Below are 27,928 nucleotides of genomic sequence, written 5' to 3'. Positions count from 1 at the left end.
GTTGCGGAGAGTGGAAGAACCACCATGGGATTCCAGCACAGCTGCAGATGCAGTCAGCGCCCTGGCTCGGTGTGAGGTACTCATGATGCCCTGGGACAGCCTCCTTGGCCTCTAGGGTGAGGGGCCCAGCTGGGCCCAGCCTTGCTGTTCAGCACTCACATGTATACTGGTCAGCTGCGTTCTGAGACACTCAGGGCGGAAGCCACAGAGCCAGGCCTTCGCATCAGACCCCTTGCGTCAAAGCCCGGCCCTCGTGTCAGGCCCCTCGTGTCAGAGCCCGGCCGTGGCGTCAGGCTAGACCTCACATCATGCCGGCCCTTGAGTGAGGCGGGCAGTCTGGACCTGGTCAGGCGTCACGCCAGGGAGGACAGTCTAGCCGTGTCTGTGTCTCGAGGTCGCAGGCTCACTTAGAACCTAGCCTTGGCCGTCCACACTGACATCCAAGTGGCTGCGGCCATTCTCGGTGACCATGTGCCCTCGGGAGCCAGCTCACCTTGTCTACCACCTGTGTGGTGCCAGCAGCTTGGTTCTGGTTGGAGTGTCTCCTCAGATGTGCCCCAGAGAACCAGTGTGTGTATGGAATGAGGCCGTGTGGGGTGGGGAGCGCTCACCGTCAACACAGCTCAGTGACAGTGTCTCGGCTTCCAGGTGGAGGGGCCAAGGGGAGGCCTCAGCCAGGGGCCGGGCGCCGGCTGACTTCCCGTGCTGTGGGATGAATCAGTTTACCACGCCATTTCCTGTGAAGTGTGAGGACTCCCACCACGCTCCTGGCAGCGTGCTCCCTCCCCTTGCAGGGCAGTCTGGCCGTGCACACAGGGAGCCAGCCTCTCCCAGTCTGCCTGGCAGGGAACCTAGCCCATTCCCTCTCCCCCGGGGGCTGTGCTCCAGCTGAGGAGAGGCTGCGGCCAGCACAGCCCAATGTCTCCCGCCTCTGCCAGACAGGCCATGCCTCTGTGGGCAGCCCAGGCCCAGGACACTTCCTCAGGAGACATTTGAGCACAAATGGACATGCCATGGACCCAGATGTGGTCGGGAATGTCTGACAGTGGCTGTGTCAGGGGCACCGGGCCAAGCGGGAGGGAAGTGAAGCAGGGGTGGGGTCCTCATGGCGTCTGCAAAGACCCAAGCTCGGCAAACTCCCCTGGGGCTGGCGTTGGGCAGGAGTAGGCAGAGGTCTGGAGTCACTGTGCAGGACCGCCTGGAGTGGGCTCTCTGTGGGGCCCTCCTGCCGTGCAGAGGTATCTGGTAGGACTGGCGGCTCCACTGATCCCAGAGCGCCATCTGTGTGCGTGCCGCTTTACCAGACTCTGCAGGGGCCCTCGGATGCACCCACTGCAGTGTGCAGAGAGCTTTCAACGCATGGACACACTGGCAGTGGGGCTCCCAGGAAAGGGGCCATGGTATCCCCAAGCTGCTGACTCAGGCGGGAAGACGGGGAGGCACCCTCGCCTCAGCCTGCCTCTCAGAGCTGTTCAGTGTGTTTTGACTGAGCTCTCTTTCCTCTCCTCAGTTCCCATTATCAAAACAGAGCCGACGGACGACTATGAGCCCGCTCTGATATGTGGACCAATGAGCCAGGGGCTGAGCCCTCTCCCGAGGCCGTGCTATAGCCAGCAGCTCGCCATGCCACCTGAACCCGGCTCCTGCCTGCTGGCCGGCTTCCCTGCCTGTCCACAGAGAGGCTCCCTGATCCCAGCGCCGCCCCACGCCAGCCCAAAGCTGCATGACCTCTCGCCCACCACCTATGCTGCCAAAAGCCTGAGCAGCCCTGGCCTCGGCCACCTGGGACTCCAGCAGCCGGCTAGAGAGGGGCCCTCCGTCCAGGAAGTGCCAGAACCCCTGGCTGTGCACCCTGGCCCGCCGGAGCAGCCAGCACCCATCCTGCAGCCGCAGGTGAGTCCTCCAAGCAGTAGCCACTCCCCTGGTCACCAACACTCACTCTGTCCCGACAGCCCTTCTTCTCAACCTCTGCCTGCCCCCCAAGAGCCGGCTGGTGTGCAGTCCTGTAGCCTGGCCCACCCTGCCACACCTGGCCACCCATGGCACCAGCCACCGACGGTTCCAGGAAACGAGTATGCAGCCACTGGGCTGCTGTTGCTGCCAGAGGTGCTTGCGGCCAGTAGTGGTTTGGCCCCTATTCCTGTAACGGTCAAGTGTGAACCCGAAGAGTTGGACCAGTTGTTCCTGGACGACGGTAAGTGCTGCGCGGCCATGCTTGTGAGCTCGCGGAGAGCGGAGGGGTGTGTGGCCAGTGCCCGTGGCTGGGTGCCTCAGCGGAAATGTGGGTTTTGACGCACTGTGCCCTGGCTCATGGCTGCTGGGTGCCAGCCTAAGAGCCCTGACCTTGAGGCAGGGCAGGGCCCCTCCTGGACGTGGCTCCCGACACCTGCCCTTGGTTTGCTGCAACTTGACTTGTGGGGGCAGGGCCCAGGCGAGCCCCCCATACGTGTGGAGCCTGGCCTTAGCCCAGCGGGATCCCCCGAGACTGGCTGGGCTGGCGCTCCAGCACGTGGCAGCCTCGGCCTCCCGTCTCCCTCGGCACAGCCGAGGCCCTCCAATCTCTTCCCACTCCCCCTGTCGAGGCCAACAGCTTTCTGGTGAGGCTCTGCCAGTGTGTTTGCTCAGAAAGTAGTTCAGTCCTGACCTGGACCCTGGTCTTGGGCAAGCTGCTGGTGATTTCCTGTCCCCCAGGCTGTCCCAGGCCTCCTTTTCCCTTGGGTGCCTACACGAGTCTGGCTGTTCGCAGCGGCGTTCTGGAGGGTTTCTGTGACTTGGAGGTTAGGGATAGGGTAAGGGTTAAGGTGCCAGTGGCCTGATTGTGTTGTGTGTGGGCTGCTGCTGGGCACACCGCTGGGCCAGCCCTGGGCAGCACACCTCCCGCCGCCATCTGTCATGCACTGCAGCCTGCTCAGCACAGACTGTCGTCTGCCGAGGTGAGGGCTCTGCCCGGTGTAGACACTGCCCTGAGTGGACACTCTGCCTAAGTAAACACTGCCCTGAGTGGACGCTCTGCCCGGTGTAGACACTGCCCTGAGTGGACGCTCTTCCCAGTGTAGGCTTTGTCCTGAGTGGATGCTCTGCCACAGTGCACTCTGCTCAGGGGAGGCCACTGGCACGTATGCCTCCAGCAGTGTTGTTTCGCTGTGGCCCTGCTGCAGCTGGTTTTAGGGGACACCACACATCTGTTCCTTCTCTATCCTGCCCATGCCTTGCAGAGGTGGTGTCGTGGCCAGCCTCTGGGCTCCTGCCACTTTGAGGGAGCTTCTTCCAGCCCAGAGACGGGGAGGGGTCTCAGCCAGGTTCCTGGCTGCTGGTGAGGTCCCAGTTGGGCAGCAGAGGGCAGACACAAGTGTTGTGATGTGCTGTATTGTACATGTCCCAGTGGGAGTGCTGTGGAGACTTGAGGTGGGCTGGGACCTCCCACAGGCCTGGCCTTATCCCGCAGGTCAGAGCTGGGTACAGCAATCCCTGCTTATGTTTGGGATCTGAGAGCAACACAGTGTGCCAGCATACAGCAACTATTCCCCAAGAAAAGTGGCTGACGAGTGGCTGTGTGGCTGAAGAGTGTCCCCCAGGTGTATGGGGTCTGTGCACAAAAGGCTGCCTCCCTGCTGCTGGCCGTGGGACCTGCAGCCTGAGCCTGTGGCCATCAGCCCTGCACAAGCTCCTCCTCCAGGCCGCTCCAGCCCTGCCCCAGCATCCCTCTCGGACACTCTCCCTCACTGTCCCGGTCCTCAGGTTCTGGTGGTGCAGAGAAGCCGTGGTCTTGGATTCCCTGCCCCTGCTGGGTCTGGCTGAACCAGCACGGGAAGAGGCCCCCACCAATCTGCCATTCAAAACAGGCGTTCAGACGAGGCGGCCTACACGGGGCCAGGGTCACAGCATGGCCTAGGCACACTGCTCGGAGGCCAGGTTTTAAGCCACTGCCTGCGTTGTGAGGCTGTACCCTGCAGGCACCCACTCGTGTCCTGGCTGTCCTGCTTCTTATCCAGTTCCTTGCTGTTAGCTAAGAAAGCAGTGGAGGATGGCCCATGTGCTTGGACCCCTGTGCCTACATGGGAGACCCGGATGGAGCTCCAGGTTTCTAGCTTTGGTTTGACCCAGTCCTGCTGCTGTGATTTAGGGAGTGAACCAGCAGATGGAAGGCGTGTGTGTGTGTGTCTCCTCTCTAACTCTGCTTTTCAAATAGATAAATACTTTTAACAGTGAAAAAAAGCATGCTGGGAACCGCAAGTGAGGCCACAGCTCTGCCGCATTCCTCAGCCGTCCACAGTGGCCTCACTCCCTGAGCCATGCCTGCTTCCTAGGAGTGGGAGAAGGTTCTGGAGAAGCCCCATCCAGCTCCTGCGGCCCAGGCCCCGTGAGGCTGAGGCAAGGGCACCATCCCTGCAGCTGCAAATGTCTGGCCCCTGCCACCCACCCAGCTCAGCGTCAGCAGCGGGCTTGTCGCTGAGGTGGACCTGTGGCTGTGATTTTTGCCTGAGTGTAGTTTCATTTCACGTGACAACGGAAGCAGGCATGGCTCAGACAGTGAGCACCCTTGGGAGCCGGACGTGGGGTGGGTCCTGAGCTTGGAGCCCAGTTTGGGCACCCCAGAGAGCAAACCCAGAGGGAGCTGGGAACAGCAGAAACCACCAGCAAAGTCAGTGCTGCCCATTGCCAGTGGACTCCTATGGGAGAAAACGCAGTTTCCTGGCCAGCTTGCAGAGTGGGCACTCGGAGACAGCTGGGAAGGACAGCAATGCAAGCGCCGACCTCGTGTGGGCGTCGCTGGGGCTGCAGACCAGGGATCGGGGAGGCTGCCCAGGTGTTGGGCAGGGGCAGACCTGCCCAGGGCACAGGATCGGTCCCTGCCAGTGGGCCAGGTGTTTGCCCAAGGAGTAGCAAGGCTCCGAGGCCCCTGCATCCGGACAGCCTGAGGGAACTCAGAAAGTTCTTCAGAGCTTATGCTGCGCTCGACACAGACAGGTGCTGCACTCCAACATGTTTTTAGCGTGTTGAAACCCTTGAGTCTGCTCTGATGTGTGTATTGGGGGTTGGGTTTTGTTCCCAGGAATGTGGAGTGAAAGGGGCCATAATGGGCACCGTGTGCCACTCCAGGCCAGGGGGCGTTTGGGTACCTGCCCTGCTGCCACACCCACTCAGGCTTGCCCCCACTGGAGGGAGGGAGCCTGCCAGCTCTGTCTGTCTCGAGAAACAGTTAAAGCCACAGACGGAACCAGGCCAGCCTTTGGGAAACTTTATGCTTTTTCTCATTATGCCCTCCAGTTTTGTCTCAGAGCTTGGTCTAGAAACTGGCACTTTGCCCAGTCATCAAGATCCCCAGACCCTAGAGTCCTGAGCTCCATTCTGGGCTCTGGCTGCCGACACCAACTTCCTGCTCACACACACCCAGGGAGGCAGCAGGTGGACACTGGGTCCCTAGGTCCCTGTCACCCTGTGGGAGCCCTTGATGCAGTTCTGAGCTCCTGGCTTCAGTGTGGCCCATCCCAGGCACTTGGCAGCATGATCGCTGGTCCCTGGCTGTGGGGGTGAGCATGACAGCCCACACGGGCACTCACACGCCTGGCCCTGGCCCATGTGCATGTGCTGCGGTGTGGACCGGCGCCTCCCATGCCCGGCAGCCAGCGCCACTGTGCCCTGACCGCCCCTTGCCTGCCACAATCAGCCCTTTCAGGCCCTCAAGCCTTTGATGTCATTAAAACAACAAGCAGGTAGGCAGCCACGGGCTGGCCCAGCACGCCTCTCCCTGCCCCCTCCTTTCCTGCATTCAGGCAGCTCTGGGAGAGAACAAAAAGGTTTCCTCATGGAAAGTTTTACTAAGCTGGCTGGGTGCCACGTTGGAGGCCTACCCTGCCGACAGGAGGCTGTGTCTCACACAGCGGGTCCACGTCCCATGTGAGGGACGGACTGGCCAGCTTAGCCTACTGTGGGTCTCGGGGCTGATCCTGGGGCACCACGACATCATGGTGAGAGTCCCGAGCATGAAATTCCTGTGTGTGCTGCCCAGGCCAAGCTGGCTGTCAGCAAGGTGGACCAGCAGGCCACAGCCCAGGCATCTGGAGACTACTGATGGCAGCAAGCCTCCCCAGCCAGGCTGGAAGCTGTGACCTCCCCTTGCTGTTCCCCGAGCGAGGTCCCATGCAGCCGCCGTGGCACAGCCCAGCTCCTGTGTGCATAGCTGCCCTGCAGGTCCCACCCTGGGACCGCTCCAGCATCCCCAAGAGGGCTTGGGGAGGAACACTGCACCCGGTCCCACCTAGGTCTGTTACCCTGGCAGGCACGGCGGGCTGGACTTCAGTGGTGTCTGGAAGGTCCTTGCTGGGCTCAGCTCCGGGACAGTGGCCTCCATGGAGACCTGGGCCACAGGTCTGAGAGCTGAGTGAGGCCCTCAGCCACAGCACCCAGGAGCACAGTCCTCCTGGGCCCAAGCGGGGCTCCGGTGGCTGTCAGGTTCCAGACACCTGTCCCAGGTAGCTGGTGCTCACATTAGCTGAATGTGCAATGTTTTGAGCTGTACCCGCCAAGGGCATGTCAGAGTTGATGGAAAATGAGATTAGATTTCTTTGCTGCAGAAAAGTTTCAAAATCCATGTAAATGAGTGGCCTTCAAAACTCATAAAAGCTGTGTATGCAGAAAGAAATTTCGCGGAATTCCACTTTTTTGTGCCAAAATCAATATATCCTTAGAGAAAAAAGATTTATGCATTTTCATTTGCAAAGCAGAGATACAGAGAAGGAGGGAGAAACAGCGGAGAAGGATCCGTATCTTCCCTCTGCTGGTTCATACCCCAAATGGCTGTGAGAGCTGGGGCCTGGTCAGGCTGAAGCCACGAGCCTGAACATCATCCAGTACCACCCGCATGAGTGACAGGCTCCGAGCACTTGGGCTGGCTTCTGCTGCTTCCCCAGCCGGGATGTGACCTGCCAGCCCTGGGGGATACAGATGCTACAGGCAGTGACTTAACCCTCTACACCGAAATGCTGGCCCAAGCTTACCTTGTCGTTCTGGGTTGCTGTGTCCCTTAAATGCCTCCGTATATATCTTTTAAAGGTTTATTCATTTTTGTTGGAAAGGCAGATTTATAGCTGGTTCACTCCCCAAATGGCCGCAATGGCCAGAGCTGAACTGATCTGAAGCTAGGAGCCTGGGGCTTCTTCCTGGTCTCGCACAAAGGTGCAAGGTCCCGAGGCTTTGGACTGTCCTCCACTGCTTTCCCAGGCCGTGTCAGGGAGCTCTATGGGAAGTAGAGCAGCTGGGCCACAAACATATGGATGCCAGCGCCTGCATGTGGATGGTTAGCCCATTGAGCCAGCGTGCCGGCCCCTAACCCCACCCTGCAGTGCCAGTCCTTCAGCAGCCCCGCCTTCAGCTCTTACTGGTCTTTTGTCTCTCAGTCGGCTTGCCCGCTCCTTCTGGTTGGAACTGGGCAGGGCTGGGAAGGAGGGCCCTGCGGGGCTGCTTCCACATTACTGTGTCCTACAGAGGAGCTGCTGTGGAGGCCGACCGACAGGGCTGCCGTCAGGATGTGTCTGGGATACTCAGGTGGCCAGTTACCAGCAAGTGCCAGGTGGGGGTGCAGTGTTGGCCTTCACGCATGTGCGCACACTGGCCCTGCCGCAAGGTTCTGTGTCCGTGCGGCTTCGGAGACCACGCTGTTCTCTGTTCCCTGTCTCTTCTGCTTATGCCTGCCAAATTGGCTCCTGCTGCAGAGTGGGAGCTCTTCACAGACACTTTGTGGGAAAGTCAGCACAGCCCAACCCAAGGACCTGAAGTCTGGTAACCTCCAAGAGTCCACTGGCAGCCACGCACCTGCGTCTCCCCAACAAGGACTCTAGGTTTGTCAGCAGCAGCATCTGGGTGTCAGGAGGGTGTGGATGTCAGTGCCCCAGCTGGTCAGGCCCCCGCCTGCCCCTGGAGATGGTTGTCTCATGGGCACATCTTTCCCTGGGGCACTGGGCCTGCACCCCCGGAAGGCAGCAGAACACATCCCAGCCAGGAGGCTGAAGGAAGCTTTGCTGGGAAGCTGGGACCCTGCAAAGAGCAGGGAACCCGGTCCCTGCCACAACCCGGGAACGCAGCCTGGGAAGGGCTGCAGCCAGGCAGGACTGAGGATGCCAGCACAGCCATATCCCTGCTCCTCAGAGGCCAGGGCTGTGAGCCCAGCTCAGTGCGAGGCCCGGAGACCCAGAGCATCGGAGCCAACCCAGAGACCCTGCACAAGCAAGCCGCAGGGCCGACCTGCACAGCACCTGCCACGGAGAGGGGAGATGGAGGCTTTCCCCAGCAGCTCACCAACTGAGCCCTGCTAAGCTGGGTGAGCCCGGGAGGCAAAGAGTCTTTAAAAGGAGGATGGTTCCACCTGCAAGGGACACGAGAGCCACGGAACCCAGGCAGGAAAGTTGCACACTAAGCCAAAGATGGGAAATGTCAGCAGTAGCCCAGTACGTCACTAGGAGGGAATCTCATCCCAGAGTTGCAACAAGACGCTGTTGGCCTCGTCCCATCAAGCTGGGACACTGGCGATGAAGCATGAAGCACACACATCCCTTAAACGACATGTGGTCGGCTGCTAGAACCATGTTCAAGGAATTCATGCAGACTGTCAATAGAGGGGTGGAATAGGGTTTCTTAAAGAGCGCAAAGCAGAAATTCTGGCATCAAAAATATGAATGAGGGCCTGGCGCACTAGCATAGTGGCTGAAGTCCTCGCCTTGAACTTGCCAGGATCCCATATGGGCACCGGTTCTAATCCCGGCAGCCTCACTTCCCATCCAGCTCTCTGCTTGTGGCCTGGGGAAGCAGTCGAGGATAGCCCAAAGCCTTGGGACCCTGCACCAGCATGGGAGACCCGGAAGAAGCTCCTGGCTCCTGGCTTGGGGTTGGCTCAGCTCCAGCCATTGCGGCCTTTTGGGAGGTGAATCAGCAAACGGAAGATCTTCCTCTCTGTCTCTCCTCCTCTCTGTATGTCCGCCTTTCCAATTTTAAAAAAATCTTAAAAAAATATGACTGAAATGAAGACTTCATTAGAGGGGCCGAACACGAGATTTGAACTGGCAGAAAAAAGAATCCAAACACTTGAAAAGAGTTCAGTGGCTCATTTGGTCCTGGGAACAGGAAAAATAAGCCGAGGAAGAGTACGAGACCTCAGCCATGCCCTTCGTGTACCCGCAGTGCTCAAGGAGGACGGCTGCCGGACACCAGCATCCCACCTGGGCGCCAGTTCAAGTCGCAGCTGCTCCACTTCCAATCCAGCTCCCTTCGGATGAGGCGAAAGATGGCCCAGTGCTTGGGTGCTTGCACCCTAGTGGGAGACCCACAGGAAGCTCCTAGTTCTGGCTTCTGCCTGGCCCAGCCCTGGCCATTGCAGCCAGTGGGTGGAAGATCTCCTATCTGCCTCTCCTCTCTTTCTGGAATTCTGACTGTCAAATAAATAAATGTTATTGCTTAAAGCATAAGCTTAAGAAATAGAACAGGATGGAAAATATCTTCACAGATTTGAAGAAAAATGCTGTTCTCTGTACCCAAAAAGGCCAGTGGACTCTAAGATTGATTCAGAGAGATCTGTACCCGGAGAGGTGCTGCCCAGAGTGCCCAGGGCCGGACGCTGCAGCAGAAGCAACCCCTGGTATCCCAGCTGCTGACGAAGCGTAGTGACCAGAGCTGGGGCTGCAGGAGATGGTGGCACAGCATACCAGAATGCTATGGGAAGAACATGCCTTCACCGATGAAGAAGAAAGCACACCGGCTTCAGTGAGCACAGGACAGACACTGACTTCCCAAAGCCCGATGGGAGCCGCACAAGTAGTGGGGACTCCGAGCCCAGAGACCAGTGTGAGCCCTACAGCGCATTCGCCTCTCCTGGTGCTGACTCATCCACACGTGCATGAGACAATGGTTACAGACTGACAGCGCTGATGGGCTGACGACAGTGAGGGTGTTGTGGACACAGCACTGGAGGAAGGCAGATCAGGGTAGTGTTAGTGGGGCATGGATCGTTTGGGAAGATGCACATTGTAATTGTTAGGGAAAGCACCATGAAAATACCATGTGTGCGGGGGTGCATGTGTGTGCCTGTGTTGCTGTGTGTGTCTGTGCATGCCTGTGTATCTGTGTGTGTGTCTGTGTATCTGTGTTGCTGTGTGTGCATGTCTGTGTGTCTGTGTGATGTGTGTGCGATAACCCCTTTGAGTAGCGGTCACAATGGGTGTGTCTGTATGCCACCTCACAGTGCTAGGCTGGCCCCAGCCCTGGCTGCCGATCCCAACTTCCAGCGGATGTGCACCTTGGGAAGTGGCAGGTGATAGCTCAGGCGGGTGACTTCCTGTCACCCCTGTGGGGGACGTCAGTTGACCAGGCCCAACCCTGGCTATTGTGGACATTTGGGAAGTGAATCAGTACATGGAAGATTTTTCTCTTTCTCTCTCTGACTTTCAAAAAGCACATGTAAGTATATACATGATACAATATAAATGTGTATAAATAACCTATGATATATTAAAAGAATGGATGAAAACATTTATATTAGAAAATATGTACAATAAAAGCTAAGACTGCAGCGATGAAGGGAGATAGAGCAACAGTGACAGCACAGAGAGCCGTTCAAGACGTGGCAGGCAGATGGCCGAGTGCCAAACGGAAGTCTATGTCAGGAATCACACTGAGTAGGAGTGGACTAAACCCTCCACCAAGACATCGCCTCTCTACGTTTGCAGACAATGATAGGCTGAGAATACAGAATGGAAGAGAGAAACCATTGTGTGACTAGTGACTGAAGAGACCTGGAGGAGCTTTGCTGGGCTCAAACAATACGAATGAGGGCCCAGCACGGTGGCCTAGCGGCTAAAGTCTTTGCCTTACACGCGCCAGGATCCCATGTGGGTGCCAGTTCTAATCCCGGCGACCCTGCTTCCCATCCAGCTCCCTGCTTGTGGCCTGGGAAAGCAGTCGAGGACAGCCCAAAACCTTGGGACCCTGTACCAGCATGGGAGACCCGGAAAAAGCTCCTGGCTCCTGAATTCAGATTGGCGCAGCTCTGGCCATTGTAGCCACTTGGGGAATGATTCAGTGAATGGAAGATCTTCTTCCCTGTATATCTGACGTTCCAATAAAAATAAAAAGTTTATAAAAAATGAACTGTGAAACAAAAGAAGGTGTTACTAGCGATAAACAGAAGTCATCAGTAACTGTACTGGAGGAGGTGACAATTCTAAACACATCAAAAAGAACAGATCCTTATAATATGTGGACAGCACTGGGGGAACCAGTGAGAAATAAGCGATTAAGGAACAGTAGCTGTTGTCTTCAGAGTGTTCCATTTTCCATGTGGATAGTCGAGTAGCGGACATTCCAGGACCTCCCAGTCTGCACCCAGAGGACCATGGGGCGGTGCAGGGCAGGACACGAGTGGCCCTCAGGGAGTGCTGCCCACTCCGCCCTAATGCCAGCCTTCATGACTGTAAGCTCATCAATTCTGGTCGCAATGCAGCGAAATGGGAAAGCAATGACAGAAATTAGAGAACTTCTCCAACATTTGGAAATCAAACCACTTTTTAAAATAATCCATGGTTTAAGTAAAGTATGAAGGAAAGTGGAAAGTGTTTTGAACTGAATACAAATTACAAAAAAACGTGTCAGAGTGTGAGGACACAGGCAGGGCATTGCTGTGCAGCCTCTGTTACAGGACCTGCTTTAGAAAGGAGGGACTCGGGCCTGGTGCAGTAGCCTAGCAGCTAAAGTCCTCACTTTACATGCACCAGGATCCCATGTGGGTGCCAGTTCGTGTCCCAGCAGCCCCGCTTCCCACCCAGCTCCCTGCCTGTGGCCTGGGAAGGCAGCCGAGGACGGCCCAGAGCCTTGGGAGTCTGCACCTGCGTGGGAGACCTGGAAGAGGCTCCTGACTCCTGACTTCAGATCAGCACAGCTCCAACCTTTGTGGCCACTTGGGGACTGAATCAGTGGACAGAAGATCTTCCTTTCTGTCTCTCCTCCTTTCTACATCTGACTTTCTAATAAAAAAAGAATAATAACAAGAAATGAAGGAAGGGAGGGAGGGAAGACCTCAAATTGATCATCAAATGCTTCTGAAGATGAAGAAACTAAACCCAAGGCAGGAAGGACCCACACAGATAAAAGCAGAAGTGGATGCTGTTGGGAAACTAGAGGAAATTCGTGAAATTGAACACTGGTTCTTTGAAAGGAACAACACTGATAAATCCTTAGTCTGGGGACTAGTGTTGTGGTTCAGTGGGTTAAGCCTCCACAGGTGATGCTGACAGCCCATATTAGGTGTCCCAGCGACTGTATTCAAGTCATCTCCCTGCTGATGTGCCTGAGGGGCAGAGGGTGGTAGTCCAAGGAGCTCCCCTTTGAGAGACCAGGAGGGTCCCTGGCTTGATCAGACCTGTTGCAGCCATTTGGGGGGTTAACCAGCAGACAAGAAGAGGTCTCTCTCTCTCTCCCACCCCCACTTTTCCCTCTGTTCTTTTGTCTCAGATTAATCGCCGTTTTAAAATATCTTTCCCAAGTTTGACCAATACAAACAATTAAAAAGGGAAAACCAACGACTCTTAGGAAATAGATAAGATCTCAGAGGAACTTTATGAAGTTTCTGATGGCAGCAGATCTGACCCCTGGAGGTGTGGCCAGTGGCTGGTCACCCAGGCCCAAGAATGACAGGAGCCACTCCGAAGCAGAGAACACACTTACAGTGGTCAGTCTTCCCACGAGGACAAGCTCAGGGCAGGAGAGCTGCTTGAGTGGATTCCAAACAGGGCACGGGGGAAGCAGTGCTGAGTGCTGGAGAAGCGAGGAGAGTGAACTTGATGCTAACTCTGAGGCCGTACACCTCATGTCAAGCCAGATGCACAAACAAGGAACTCCAGGTGAACCCCAATGAAGGATTATAGAGCTAAATGCACGCTGTTGGAACGCATCCCTGGGCCTAACCGGCCATACCAGCTTGGCCTCACATCATCACCTCAGCAGGCTGGGGGCCGAGGGACTCCCGTGGCTGAGCTCGGCCATCGGAACCTGGAAGCCTGCGTGGCGTTGGCATTGCCTTTCGGTCAGCAAGGAGAAAGGCCATCCACTTTGCCGTGCTGCCCCACGGTGGGAGAGCTCAATCAGGCCACCAGGAGGGACACGATTCTTCATTTGCAGATGGCACAACCTTGTCCAAAAGTCCTAAGAAGTCTGTCTCCCCAGAGAAGGGGGAGAACCTGGAGTGGCAAGGCCATGAGGCAGAGCTCAGCCTGTCCACCTGTGTACAATGGACGGTCCACTTCCAGTGGCAGAAACTACTCTGGAGCAAAGTCATGAAGAGGGAAGGACTCACACACGCTGCTGAGAGCTGCTGATCTGAACACAACTCTCAGAGCCCTTGGGTGCGGCTCCGCCCCAGCCCAGTCACGTCGCCCACCGCTTCTGCTGCGTGAATGCAGCTCCTGCTGATGGGCCAGCAGGCACTTTTGTTTCTTTCAGAAACGGATGGAATTATCCTAAAACCTAAGTGAGGATTCCAAAGCCCAGAACAGCCACAGCAGTTTAGGCAGAGAGCAAAGTTGGAGGCTCACACCTCCCCACTTGAGAACTCCACTCTCAAGCCCTTGCCGGGCCCCAGCAGCCAGTACAAAGTGGCACTCCTCACACGCATGTGCCGACTTCTGACCAGGTGACCAACAAGACTCATCACAGCCAGCACAAAGTAACAGCTGGTAGTGGCCCTATGGCACAGGAGGAAGGCCAGACCTCAAATGGCACAGATTCCTTAGAGTTGATACCATGGACATGGTCCACGAAATCAAAACTTGACAAACTGAGTAGCAGCAGCAAGTCTCAGGGCGTTTTTGTGCTTTAAAAGGTATCTTTACAAATGTAAAACAAGCAATATCCTGGAGGCCTAGAGGGCACGTGACAGCATTGGGGCCACGGCTCCTGGCAGTCCCTGCTGTGGCACAGCCGCAGCCACAGGTCAGGTTAAGGCAGATGTACCCCCCCCCAACACACCGACTCCACCCAGGCACCTCCCCAGGAACAGCGCGGCCGGCACACCTGTGCCCGTTGCACCACGCTACATGCTGGCCAAGCACAGGGCAGACAGGCTCGCCAGGAGGACCAGGACCGACAGTGAGTGGGCACAAGGACTTTCCGGGGTACAGGTCTGGAAAGGGAGTCTGTGTCGTGTGCACTGTGCCTCGGTGAGCTGCAGCTGTGAGGGGAAGGCGAGACAGCAGCACGGGGTCCCTTGCTTTTTTGGCGTGAAGCAGCACACGTTGCGATGTGACACGGGTGTCGCATGTCTGTGCAGGCCGTGTGGTGCCGGGACCGGTTTCTAAGGTAGCAAGACTTGAAGCCACGCTGGGGGCATCCCGGAGTCTTCAGCAGTGGCCTGAGGTGGACACTGCAGGTCCGGGAGCAGCCATGCTCTGCCCACGCTGGGGAGAATGCTTGCAAACAAAGAACAGGGGAGTGTCCAGTGGTTGGCCTTGGTCCACTAAGCCCTTGGACCAGGAACCTGAGGAGAAAGTTCGGGCTCCATTTTTAAATGCTGTGCACACCCCTGCGGGAGCAAAACCTGCCAGTGCCCCTGGTTGTTCCTGTTTGGCTGAGTAAAGGCTTCTCTGTGGAAGTGGTGGTGTGAGTGTCACAGTCCCCACCCCTGGGCCAGCCCTACACTCCCAGCTTTGGTTCTGAAGCAGGGCTCTTCCTCTCTTCCAGATCAAAGCCCAGGCATCCCTTATCAGGCCCTGGGGACCCCAACTAATCAGAGCCTGATTTGCAGGACAATGGGCCAGGCTGTCAGAGCCCCCTCCCCAGGATTATCTCCCGGAACCCTGGGGCCTGGGCCCCAGTCCCTGCTACCTCCACCCCCAGCCAGGCCTATCAGCCCTCCCAGCTGCGGGAAACCTCAGATAGGAAAGCCTGGAAAACAACAGGCATTCCTGTGTGTGGGCCGTGGCTGGCAGGGTCCTAGCATGGCCCAGGAGGCTCTGGCCTTTCTGAGCCACTACCTGTGCATTTGAGCTTTGCCTGGGAGCGACCCAGCACGGCCATCCCTGAGTCCTAGAGTGGCCCAAGTACACTGGGTGCTGGCAAGGGGAAGCCACTCCACACAGTGGCCATCCCCTCCAAAAAGCCTGAGGTGACACAGGACCCTGCTCCCTTGTGACAAGTGCCCACTTGGACCCACAGCCCCAGGGGAACGTCTGTCCGTCCACCAAAGGGTAGTCAGGAGGAGGGCTCAGGCCGTGTGGTTGTCCAGTGTCACGATGCTACGCTTGGCCGGCTCCCTACTCTTTCAGCAGCAGGCCCAGCGTTGCCTCTCTGTGCTTCCCCTCCGTTCACACATTAGCTACTGGCAGCAGACAGCCATCCATCACTCAGACATGAAAAGCTAGATGCCACGACAGATTGGACTCCTGTTGGTGCGGTAGAAAAGTGGCTCAGGCCGAGGGCGCGGCAGGATTCTGGGTCCCGGTGTGACTTGGCAGAAGGTGGCGGTACGGCCAGGGACGAAGCAGGGGTCCCACAGGGAGAACAGGGCTGCAGTGTGGGGGGCAGCTGGTGGGTCAAGTGCTCCTGCTGGCTGGAGCAGAGCTGACTGTTCCGGACCCTGGCGGTGCGGCGCTGCCGAGCTGTCCACCTGTCTCCCACCCCGTCAGCTGCGATGCTAGCTCTTCCAAAGTCGCTGTGTCCCCTGGGTTCAGCAGCTTGCTGCTGTGGGCAGGAGCATACGCCTGCCCCAGAGGGGGGCTGCTGTGCCTTCAGCCAACCTGGGTGTGCATGGGCTCGCCAAGTTCACAGAACATTCTGCTAGTTGTCCAGGCTTTGTCACATGTGCAAGCTCTTTTTATTAAAAAAAAATGCACTTTTTGGGCCTGGCATGGTGACTGAATTGGCTAATGCTATCCCTTCCTGTGCTGGGATCTCACCTGGACACCAATTCATGTCCTGGCTGCTCCACTTCCCATCCAGCTCCCTGCTTGTGGCCTGGGAAAGCAGTCAAGGACAGCCCAAAGCCTTGGGACCCTGCATCCGCGTGGGAGACCCAAAAGAAGTTTCTGGCTTCAGCTCAGCTCAGCTCTGGCCCTTGCAGCCATTTGGGGAGTGAACCTGTGAATAGAAGATTTTTCTCTCTGTCTCTCCTTCTCTGTTGATTTACCAACATTTTTTAAAAATCTATTGAGAAATGTGCTTATTTGTCTACTTGAAAGGCAGAGTTTCAGAAAGAGGAGGAGAAACAGCTCTTCCGTCTGCTGCGTCACCCTCCAGGTGGCTGCAATGGCCAGGGCCAGCAGCTCCATCCAGGTCTCCCACATGGTACAAGGCCCAAGTGCCTAGGTCATGTTCTGCTGATTTCCCAGACCATGAGCAGGGAGCTACCCGTGTGGGATGTGACGTCCCCTGGGCCCCAGAGCACCTCCCTCTGCATGGGAGGTGCAGACCCAGCTTCCCAGGTCTGGGGAGAAGCCTCTGAGCAGTGTGCCCTCGTCCCCAGTGACTGTGTCAGGCGGCCCTTTGTGCCATAAGCATGCATTCATGAAAACTGAGGCCCGTGGGTTCCTTTGTGTTCAACCCACAGCAGTCCGATCTCTGGATGCTCAGAACCAGGGGAGGGCAGTGAGAACTGAGCCAGGGTGGGCCCCCCTGGGATGCTCATTTTGTCCCAGATGGGACTGGGGCGGCTCCAGCCTTGTTTGTGTCTACGTGTGACCCGTGGTGGGCGATGCTGGGCTGTCATGTCAGTAGAACTGTCCCCAAGAAAGAGCCTGTGAGACTGTGGAAGCCACTTCACAGGCGGACTCTCCTGCCTGGGCTACTGCCTTGTGGCCGAGTCTGCGGCGGCATCAGGGGGTCCCAGTCACTGGACCCAGCCTCGCACCTTGGCGGTCACCAGGGGCAGTCTTTATCACATAAAGCCAGTTAGCACGCGCATATGCTCACCCCCATGATTCGATTTAGAACTGAGGAAAGCTCCAGTAATGTGCAATTACGAGGGACTTAATGGCCATTTATGCGAATGCAGCCTCCATGGCACCCTAATACACTTTGATGAATTGCTCATTATAGGCCGTGTTGTAATAGCCTCCGCATAGATTAATAATTGGATAATCAATACCAAAGCGCAGGCTGGGTTTGTTTTCCACTCCTGGGTCAGGACGGAACTGTCTCGGGGGCTGGCCTCCATGTCCTTCCTCTGGTTTTGAATCCGAAATCTCTGACCGCCACTGTCCAAGCCACCGTGCTGGTCCCCGTCAAGCCTCGTGAGCTCCTTCTGTTCATGCAGCCGGCCGTCGACTCCTGGGACACAGAATAAAGGGCAGTTGCGCCCTCAGGGTGGCCTCATACACAGTGCAGGGCAGAAGGCAGGGTCACTGGGGACATGCAGGTGCCAGTGGCACAGCCAAGGTGGCCTCTGGCAGGCTGGGAAGACAAGCCAGCCTGGGCTGCAGGGAGCAGCCACCAGCACAAGGCTGGTGGGGCCTGCTGCGCTGAGCTCTGGGCTGGGCGTGAGGAGCTGAGGGGAAGAAGGGCTTGGCGTGTGTTCTGGGCCCTGTGGATGGTGCAAGGCCAGGCCTTGTTTGGGGCCGTGCGGATGCCGGCACAGCAGGGCCTGTGGGCCCAGAAAAGAATCAAGGGTGCAGCTCTCCCTGAGCAGCAGTGGGTGAGTGGGTGAGTGAAGGCAGCCGTGACCCCGAACTCAATGTGGCACAGAGCTGAAGACATCGCTGCTCCTGCCAGCTGTGTTAACATGAGGAGGTCCAGGATCTCACGGGAAATGTCCGGCTCTCCCCACGGTGCGACAGGAAGCCCCGGGCTCTGCACACGCCCCCTACCAAAGGCCTGTTTCTCTCCATCCACATGACTGCATTTTCACTAAAGGGGGATATAAAAGTTGAATTTTTTTTCAGTAGTTGATTCTGTTAGAATGGCAATTTTATAATCTGGGGGAGTGTTTGTCCTAACAGGGCAGGGGGTGGTGGGCAGCAGGGCCAGAGAAGACATGCCCCAGAGCTGTAGTGATGACAGAGCCGCGTGGCTGGAGGGACCAGGACAAACCCACCCGAGACACCGAACGCAGGACTCTCGGGGCCCTCAGGGCTGTGGGAGTCTCCACTCAGGGTTACATTATTTGGAGTTTTCAGGCTAAATCTGGAAGCAGGCACTGACGGTAGGGAAGTCACTGCGTTGTAATGGCTGACAGTCCCCGTGACAGCCGCATTCGTTGCCGACCCACATCCACATGAGGGCCATGTTTTATTAAACGGTGACTCTTGTCACTCAGCCATTCACCGTCCCATTCTCTCCTTCTAAAAATAGCAGGCCCCGTGGCAGTGACATTCCAACGGGATGGTTAAAAATATGGAAGGCCGCAACAGGGCCATTTTCCAGCAAGACTAGGCAGCCTGCAGCGGTCCCAGCATGACCCTGGGACCTCAAATGGGAATCATTGAGTGACTTTCAGCAGGTGCCCCACTCACTGGCATGCCACGGATGAGGGTCTCTGAGGATCAGGTGCCGACCCAGAGGGGAAAAACTCCAGGGAGCTTCCGTAGGGGTCTCCCCTCAGAGGCAGGAAACCAGTGTATGAGAAGTAGCCTTTGCTGCTCACGCCCACACCCAAGTGGGCTGCGTGGGGCTACACACTCGCTCAGAGCTGGGCCACACTCTTCCTTCTGTGTCCCGTGTCCAGTTACCAACATGTGGCTTTGCCCGTGGTTGTCTCGTCCTGGCTCAACTCTGCCTCAGAGCCTCAGCCGAGAACCGCAGCCCAGGGCTGAGTGCCGGGCTTAGGCTGTAGGGACATGCTGTGCCCACGGGCTGTTGGAATCTTGCAATGCCAGAGGGCTCTGTGTGTGGCCACCAGAGAGAGCACTGGGCCCTGCCCAACTGGCCAGGCACTAAGCGGCAGCAGCAGGTCAGCGCTGTCACTGTTGGTAGCAGTTGCCATCACTCCCTTTTGCAGCTAAAAATAAGATTTTTCACACACATTCCGTGTAATAGATGGTCTGTGTCAATAAATAGAATTTTGAAAAACTGGCATGATGGATTTGTTTTAGGATTTATTTAGTTTTTTGAAAAGGCAGATCAGATTTACAGAAGCAGGAGAGACATGAAGAAAGATCTTCCATCTGCTGGTTCACTCCCCAAGTGGCCGTAACAGCCAGAACTAGTAATCTGAAGCCAAGAGCCAGGAACTTCCTCTGGGTTCCCCACACAGGTGCAGGTTCCTAAGGCTTTGGGCCGTGCCCGACTGCTTTCCCAGGCCATAGGCAGGGAGCTGGATGGGAAACAGGGCTGCCAGGATTAGAACCAACGCCTATATGGGATACCAGCGTGTGCAAGGCAACAACTTTAGTCAGTAGGCCAGATTTCTCATTCTTTGAGTCTGACATTGTTCCTGTTTCTCTTGGTCCATGCCAGGTTATGTCCCTGGCGTAGACATGGCCAGGGTTATCAGGTGTCTCCTCCGTGGCACAGAGGATGCATGGCATTGCAAGAAATAACAGATAATACAGAGAGCAGAAAGAAGTGAGAAGGATCTGCCTGAGTTGCCATTCTGTGCCATGTGTTAACATGGGGGTGCACTGTTTGTGAATGTGTTTGACCTTGTGTAAGCATGTGCCAAGGCATATGTGTGTGTTGAGTTGTGTGAGCATACACTGGGACTCGTGTGTGAAGTACGCTGTGCGCAGCTCAGCCTGACTTCTCAGTGCCCCTGCTTTCCTTCCTGTTCTGGTGGCCAGTGAACCAGAAGAGCTCCTGAGCTGAGCATACACACATGCTGCAGACACAGAGCCTTTAGAATTCTGCCCAGTGCACTCCAGCTATCCCTCTGGCCCAGGCCCGGCCTAGATCCTCACTGCGATCCCCTGGCGGCAGCACTGGCTTCTCCCAGTACATGACTCACTGGCCTGACCACTCAGTCCTGTTTTTAAAGCTAGAACAGCACCAGTGCCCGCCCTGGGAGAGCTGCAAGTGACCGGCAGCCAGGAGCAGCTTGTTCAGTGCCCCCACAGCCGCACCACGCCACCCAGCATGTTGGTCCTAACTTGACTGGGATTTGGCAGGAGTTTGTCCTCCGTCGAAGACAATTTCCAACTGAGGAGGATTCTGAGGAGAAGTTCCGACTGCAGAGCAGAGGGAGTCTTTCACCAACAGGTCTAGGCCCCAGCATCCACAGCAGCTGGGCAGCCAGCATTCCTAACCTCTGCCCAGCAAGCTCTCCAAATGTGTCCATCACAGGTCAGCTGCTCTGAACAAGGTCCCAGGAGCCCCCGGGGCTAGCAGAGGGAAGCAGGGAGAGCATAGGTCAGAGCTGGGGGGCTGGGTACCACTGGCTTTGGGGCCATGCTGTGAGCCCTAGCCTGCAAAGCTGCAGTTTTTGGGAGAGTGGCACCTTTCGGAGACCCACGGCACTGCCGCCGTGCAAGGAGCCGCATCTCCATGGCTTGTTTGTGTTCTGACCGCAGGCGGGGCTGGAGCCAGGGTCTTCTCAGAGCCCACCACTCAAAATTGCACAGCAGTCAACGCTGCCACTTCTGGCTGTCCAGTAGACAGCTCAATGGTTGATGTTGGCGTGTTGGGCTGTTTCGTGGGACGGCAGGCAGCTGGACGGCCGATCGTGATGTCCTGGGCTGTTACATTATCACAGCATGGAGCTGGATGGTCTGTGGTAACACCCTGGACTATTATGTGGCCCAGGCAGAACAGCCTTAGGCCGCAGGAAGCAAGCATGGAGGCAGGTGGGCAATGTTGGGGAGGTGGTGGAGCACATGGGCCACGCTGCGTGGACTCTCTGGCAAGCATGTCCTGCCATGCACAAACCAGATCGAGTGTGTCCCAGCACTGATGGGAGGACCCCATCCCCGTGGACTTAGCAGAGGCTGACCTGACACTGCTGTTCGCGTCTCCACTGCCCATGGTGGCCTCCCTCCCACCTCCCGAACCCGGGTGCAAGAAACGACAGAAGGACACTGCTGTTTAGTCCAGATTTCATGTCTGCATGTGCAGTGCATTGTTGCAGGGGGAGCACACCTGTTCTGCTGCCAAGGACCAAGGACCCTTGCAGATGAGAGAGGCACAGAGAGCATGTCATTTTGAGGAGGGACTCATCCCAGATGCAGGTGGTCTAGGCATCCATGTGCATGGTCGTCTCCCAGCACCCACGGGGGCCCCCAGGCACAGAGAGGGATCCCCGTCTCCCCATGCTCCCTTGACTTTCCTCATCAGTGCTTTTCAAAAATTTACACCACAGCTGATGGATTTGCCAGCAGCCTGCAAGACAACAACTTGGGAGGGCCAGAGGGCCAGAGGTTAGTGCAAGGCATGGAGGGCTGACCTGGCTCAGTCAGTACCCAGACGCCTAGCTCAAGAGGTGTGGGTTGCTATTCCCACCCTCTGAGGGACAGAAGTAATGCCAGCAGCCATTTGTCCATCCTTATAGATGTGATGTGTCTGCGTGTTAAGGCAACGAAGGGAGCATGGATATTTTCACTCTTCTGGAAGCTCAACTCTGGATCTTCAGCTGCAGAGGAACTTTACAAAAACTTAGGTAACTCAGCAGAGAGTAGAGTGTGGCCTTCCCTACCCCCACCCGCCGACCCTGTTGGTTTGCATGGCTACAGGTTCACACAGGAGCCGGTATGAAACCTGAGGGGGCTGTGAAAGTTCACTGCAGTGGAAAAAACATTTTTTTAAAGATTTATTTGTTTTATTACAGTCAGATATACAGAGAGGAGGAGAGACAGAGAGGAAGATCTTCCGTCCGATGATTCACTCCCCAAGTGACTGCAACGGCCGGTGCTGTGCCGATCCGAAGCCGGGAACCAGGAACCTCTTCCGGGTCTCCCACGCGGGTGCAGGGTCCCAAAGCATCGGGCCGTCCTCGACTGCTTTCCCAGGCCACAAGCAGGGAGCTGGATGGGAAGTGGAGCTGCCGGGATTAGAACCAGCGCCCATATGGGATCCCGGGGCGTTCAAGGTGAGGACTTTAGCCTAGGCCACACCGCCGGGCCCGGAAAAAAACATTTTTAAAGATTGATCGATTTATTTGAAAGAGTTACAGAGAAAGGAGAGACAGAGATTTTCCATCTACTGGTTTACTTGCCAGGAGGCCTCAACAGCCGCACTGGGCCTGGCATTCCCCACAGGTCTCCCCTGTGGGGGAGGGGCCCAGACACTTGGGCCATCCTTTACCACTTTCCCAGGCCACGACATGAGCTGGTGCTCAGGCTGCAGTTAATCCTGCGCTAGCTTGAGTTCGCAATGTCTGTGTGCTTCACTGAAGGCTCACCAAGGGACTGGCCACTCTAGCAGCCACCCTGGCAGATGGGGCTGCAGGTTTAACTGTGCCCCTCTGGAAGGACAGGTGTGATCAGGAGGCATCCGAGAACGCTGTGCATGGAGTGCCTGGAGTTTGGATAGTTTCATTTTCACGTTTTTTAAGGCCCTGGGTAGGGGCTGTTTGCAGCAGTAGTCAGCCACATTCCCACAGAGCCCAGCTTTGTGTCATGGTTCCAGCTCTGCTCCCCATCCTCGCTTCCTGTTACTGTCAATCCTGGGAGGCAGCAGGTGAAGGCTTGAGGTCGTGGGTGCTTTCCCGCCACCTACACAGACCACCTGGATGAGCTCAGGGGTCCCGACCGGGCGTGGCCCAGTCCCAGCCATCATGGGCATTTGGGAAGTTAATCGGATGGAAGATGGAAACTCACCACTTGTCTGTCTCTCTCGGTCTCTGTCTCTCTCAAATACAGTGGAAGCAAATTTTTAAATGCTGTGTTATCTTCCATTCACTTCTGGTACTTCAAACAGACCATGGAAAGTGGAGTTTAAAGACAACTTTATTTTGGAGCCAAAGTGTTTTGAGATTATGCATAAAAGGGATCTTTGGAAAGTTCCTGAAAAATGTGTGTTTTGAAAAACTATGCATGGATTTCAAATTTTTCTACACGCATACCTTCAATCATCTTTCTGCAAATTTGTAAATTACCTCAGGATGCACATGGAAATGAGGTGAATGTAGGGTGCTGTGAGGATCAGTACACATGCCCATCCCGCATGGCCCCCAAAACAACCAGGATTCAGGTGGCCGCACACTAGCTTTTGAAAAAAATTAATAATTTCCATTTAGGAACATTTCAGAGAAAAGTCACTCGGAGGGAAAGCCCCTGCCCATTAAAGTAAGCTGTGGGGTAACAGCTCCCCACATCCTGTGGCAGGGTCGCCCCAAGGCAGCAACAGCACCCAGCTTCCTCTTTTGGGTTTCTGACAGGTTGTGAGGGTCACATGTTACCTGCAGTTCAAACCCTTCCAGAAAGAAAAAAAAAAGAAAAGAAAAAGCCCTGTGTGACGGTGGAAAAGCTGAATAGGAGGTGGAAATGATCAGTGGAGAGAAGACACGATGGGAAAGCGTGGGTGTCCCTGACAAAGCCGCAGCGGCGGGAGACGCCACCCCAAAATAGCCAGCAGGCCCGCTGGTAATCGTGGGCTGACTGGGGACTCTAACCATGACCTCATGGGAGAAGGGGGTGGAGTCCCATGTCCATCTGTGCCATGGGGACAGGCGCCAAGCCTCAGGCCACGGCTGGGGGGCCACCAGCTGCTGTACAATGATCATGGTGCTGATGTCTGTCTGATTCCTGGGATCCCAGCCTGAGCCACTTCATGGCACCTCTCATGAAGCCCACGCAGTGGTGCAGGGAAGCTCTTGTGAGACCACCTGCACACAGCGGCTTACTCAGCAAGCTCTGGCTCCCCTGAAAGCCTTGTGTGTCCCAAAGGGAGGCAGAAAGCAACAAGTGAGAGCACTCCTCGGTCAGGGACGTGACAGGTGGGGGACACACCGAGGGGTTTCCCATCCGCCCCCGACCCCGGGCTCTCCCTCGAGGTCAGGTGCATCAGTGGGCAGACGGGGAAGCCCACTGCTCAGCTCTCTTCCTCTTTTACCTTTGCAAGCAGATGTTATTTTTCCTGTGGTCTGCAAACCATGAGTAACTAGAAGATTCTCAGCTGCTCGGCTGCTTTGCTTGCTGTCTTCCTCCTGTCCATTAGAAGTTACCAATCAGAATGCCATGTGGTAACCACCACTGTCCCCGACCCCTCCTGTCCACCACTGTCCCCGACCCTTCCTGTCCACCACTGTCTCCCGACCCCTCTTGTCTCAGCACTGTCCCCGACCCTTCCTGTCCACCACTGTCCCCGACCCCTCCTGTCCACCACTGTCCCCGACCCCTCCTGTCCACCACTGTCCCCGACCCTTCCTGTCCACCACTGTCCCCCGACCCCTCTTGTCTCAGCACTGTTCCTCGAGCCCCTCCTGTTCACCACTGTCCCCATCTCTCACTCACCCCTCAAGTCTGCCTCCTACCTGCATCACTGCTTCCGAGGTGGCTCTTCCATCCCTTGACTACACCCTAGCCTCATCCGGTGCTGACAAAGTGCCCCCAGGTGCCCGTCAAACTCAGCAGCAGGAGACCTGAGACCTCCCCCACACTTCGCCACACCACCACCTGTTGGATGCCCAGCATGCTCTGGCTGTTTCCAGCAGGCCTTCTTCTGTGCGTCTCAGCATTTCCCATCACAGCAATAATTAACAATGTGAGCATCCCCACTCCAGCCTACCTCAGATCTCATCGTAATCACGCACCACTGAGGCCGCATCCACTGGGACATCATGACTACGGCTCAGATCAAACCCACTGCACACCATCACTGCCCCTTACCTCCCTCAGTTTGCAGCATTGTTTCCCCAAATGTCCTCCTCACCTATCTTATTATCACTTCACACCTCCCTCACCCCTCATTATTACCTCACACCTCCCTCACCCCTCATTATTACCTCACACCTCCCTCACCCCTCATTATTACCTCACACCTCCCTCACCCCTCATTATTACCTCACACCTCCCTCACCCCTCACTATTACCTCACACCTCCCTCACTATTACCTCACACCTCCCTCACCCCTCACTATTACCTCACACCTCCCTCACCCCTCATTATTACCTCACACCTCCCTCACCCCTCATTATTACCTCACATCTCCCTCATTATTACCTCACACCTCCCTCACCCCTCATTATTACCTCACACCTCCCTCACCCCTCATTATTACCTCACACCTCCCTCACCCCCCATTATTACCTCACACCTCCCTCACCCCTCATTATTACCTCACACCTCCCTCACCCCTCATTATTACCTCACACCTCCCTCACCCCTCATTATTACCTCACACCTCCCTCACCCCTCATTATTACCTCACACCTCCCTCACCCCTCACTATTACCTCACACCTCCCTCACTATTACCTCACACCTCCCTCACCCCTCACTACTGCCTCACACCTCCCTCACCCCTCATTGTTATCTCATACCTAGCACTTCCCTCGTCCCTCAGAAGTTACTTTCAACCCTTCCAGACCGCAGACCATTGTTGCCTGAGTCTTTGGAGACTCCATCCATGTTTATACCGAGATGCCATCCGGGTGCTCCACTGTCCTTGGGATTTGCGGGAGAAGTAACTTGGTGGGCTCCTCTGTGTCAGACCTCGGAACCTCCATTCCATTCTTTCCTTTAGGTCCAGGTCAAAGCTGACCATGCCTTGCAGGTGGACTTCCTCCCCACCAGCCATCCAGATGTTTTCTGGATCCTGTCCACCCATTTCCCAGGGCCAGGGCACTGGCCAGGATTCAGGGTGGCTTCCTGTCTCATCTCTGCCATGCCACACACTCTGCGCCCGGCTTGCCCTCAGCGCCCGGCTGGCCCTGCGTCGCACGGCCAGGGCTGCTCCTGGAACAACAGCTCCTCTCTAGCCACGCAACCTCCAGATGCAGTGCTTCTCTGTCACAATGTTGCTTGGTGCGGCTGTGATGCAGCCAGTGAGGTTCGCAAGCTCTGCATGTCGGGCCTCTGTGAGGAGGGTGAGAGGACCCGTGTGGGACACTGGGCTGTGCACAGGAAGGAGCCTGCGTGCGGCCCTCTACTGCTGCTGTTTCATGGAAAGCGCCTCTGGCTGAGGAGCTGCCTGCGCACTTGGGGACAAGTTGAGTCCTGAAGGCTGGCTCCTGGGAGCACCCTGCACACCTGGGCCTCATTAGCAGCTGAGGAGTCGCAGGAGGTGTGCCCTCCCGGTGCTGTCAGGCCAGCAGCCAGAGCCCACTCAGGGGGCAACGTCGCACCCTATGGTCGGTGACCCGGCACATGTCCTCGTGGCTGCCGGCCGAGGCTTCTGGGGTGGGACGGGACAACTCAGTGATGCAGACACGCTGTGCTACTCTGTGTGTGCCACTGGACTGCCACCGTGCTGGGCTCTGAGCTGTGCCATCCACTCCCCTTGCGCTGTGGGATTGTTGTTGTTCCAAGCAGCTGGGGCGGGATGGGGGGGCACTTGGGGAAGGGAGGTGATGACACGCACACCCACCACTGGCTCCAGGAAGCCGCCCCGGACGGGCTGGGCCTCTGAGAGGCGCTCGGGTTTATCTGGGCGCAGCCTCCAGGCCCCGGCCAAGGGAAGCCCAGCAGTTCCGTGACGCCAGCAGAGCCCACACCCCCACCCCCAGCAAGCTACTGGGAACGGGGACACAGTGACAGCCTGCCTGTGACATTTCCTATCTCAGTGCCCATCAGGTGGCCACAGTGGACAGAGGGGATGTTGTGCACTGTGCTCGCAAAGGCTTCTGCCAGCTGCGGTCATTTCCTCCCTGTCTGCCAACACTCACACAGGGTGTGGCCTGGGGGGGTTCTGTGACTTGACCCCCTACAGGGAAATGAGAACCAGAGGCCCTCAGCAAGGGGCCTGGGCCCCTGTGCTGTCCCTGCCCCCGACACAGTTGAGAAACCTCCACCCGGCTCCATGCAGAGACCAGAGGCCTGTCAATGGTGACTCACCTGCTTTGCAAGTTCATGAACACATCGGGCGGGAACCCCCTCACCCTGGCACCCATCCTGGATGAGGTCCATCCTGGCAGAGCCGCTGCTGCCATGCCCCCAGCCAGTTCGAGAACTCAGGCCCCGCGCAGCCAAGGGAGAGGGCAGTGCTGTTCCCTTTGGGCTGCACCATGTCACACTGGACATGGCTGAGGGGTGGCCAGGGCGCCCGTGTCCTCTGAGTATGATGGCCGCCCTGACCCTGTATCTCTTTTCTTGCAGTAAATGAAGTTATATGGAACGACCTCTCCAGCACCACCCGCCCCTAATGTGCACGGCGGAGGTTATACAGCAGTGGTGCTGGCTCCTGGGGACAGCCAAGCGCCAGTAGCCGTGACTCCAAGTAAATCAAACACATGGCTGGCGCCACTCAGGACTTGCAACTCACTGAAGGCAAGGAGACGAGTGTTTGTTATTGGACAAAGAAGCAGTGGCCTGCTGATTGGGAGGAAGGCAGGAAAGCAAGTGGCCACCATGGCTCCTGAAGGATAAGTCTTCTCACGAGAACGGTGGGAGGTGGACAGGGCCTACCATGGCCGCTGGATTCAGCGCTGCAGTGCCTTACGCGCCCAGACGACCGGGCTCAGCCACAGGGAAGTCGACGTGAACCTACAGCAGCACAAGCTGCCATAGTGTGTCAGTCAGCCTGGAGCTCTTTTCTCGCATTAGCTGAAAGAACACGGGGAGCCAGAGTTTGCAAGAAAGCCCGAGCGGAGGTCCCGCTTGCCTCTGGCTCATCCTGCAGGCGTGCTGCAGTGTCCACCTCTGCTGTTCCGCGATCCAGCTCCCGCCTCCATGTCCCCAGAACCACAGGAGTGTTAAGAGTAGCATGCTAGGACTTTGTTTTAATCTGGCTTTAAACATAGCACAAGTAGGTTGAATAGCACAGTAGGTTACTGGACAAAGCAAGGCATCTCTCTGCCCCAGGCTAGGCCTTGCGTCCGCATGTGTACATAGTTAGGCCTGTATTGATGCACGACCAGTAAGTCACCGAGATG

The 27,928-nt window shown here is 56.6% G+C and overlaps 1 protein-coding gene across 1 annotated transcript in view; it reads left to right on the top strand.

Moving 5' to 3' along the window:
• The window catches only part of LOC101518851 (nuclear factor of activated T cells 1), a 73,459-nt gene extending 46,074 nt beyond the window's left edge, over positions 1-27,385 (top strand). The window contains exons 9-10 of the mRNA XM_004579646.2: positions 1,511-1,893; positions 27,153-27,385. Coding sequence (XP_004579703.2) covers positions 1,511-1,893; positions 27,153-27,155 — 386 coding nt within the window. The 3' untranslated portion in view covers positions 27,156-27,385. The remainder of the gene's footprint in view (positions 1-1,510; positions 1,894-27,152) is intronic.
• Positions 27,386-27,928: the final 543 nt, after the last annotated feature.

Source organism: Ochotona princeps, unplaced genomic scaffold, assembly GCF_030435755.1.
Source record: "Ochotona princeps isolate mOchPri1 unplaced genomic scaffold, mOchPri1.hap1 HAP1_SCAFFOLD_129, whole genome shotgun sequence".
NCBI lineage: Eukaryota > Metazoa > Chordata > Mammalia > Lagomorpha > Ochotonidae > Ochotona > Ochotona princeps.
This window is presented reverse-complemented; position numbering and strand designations above follow the sequence as displayed.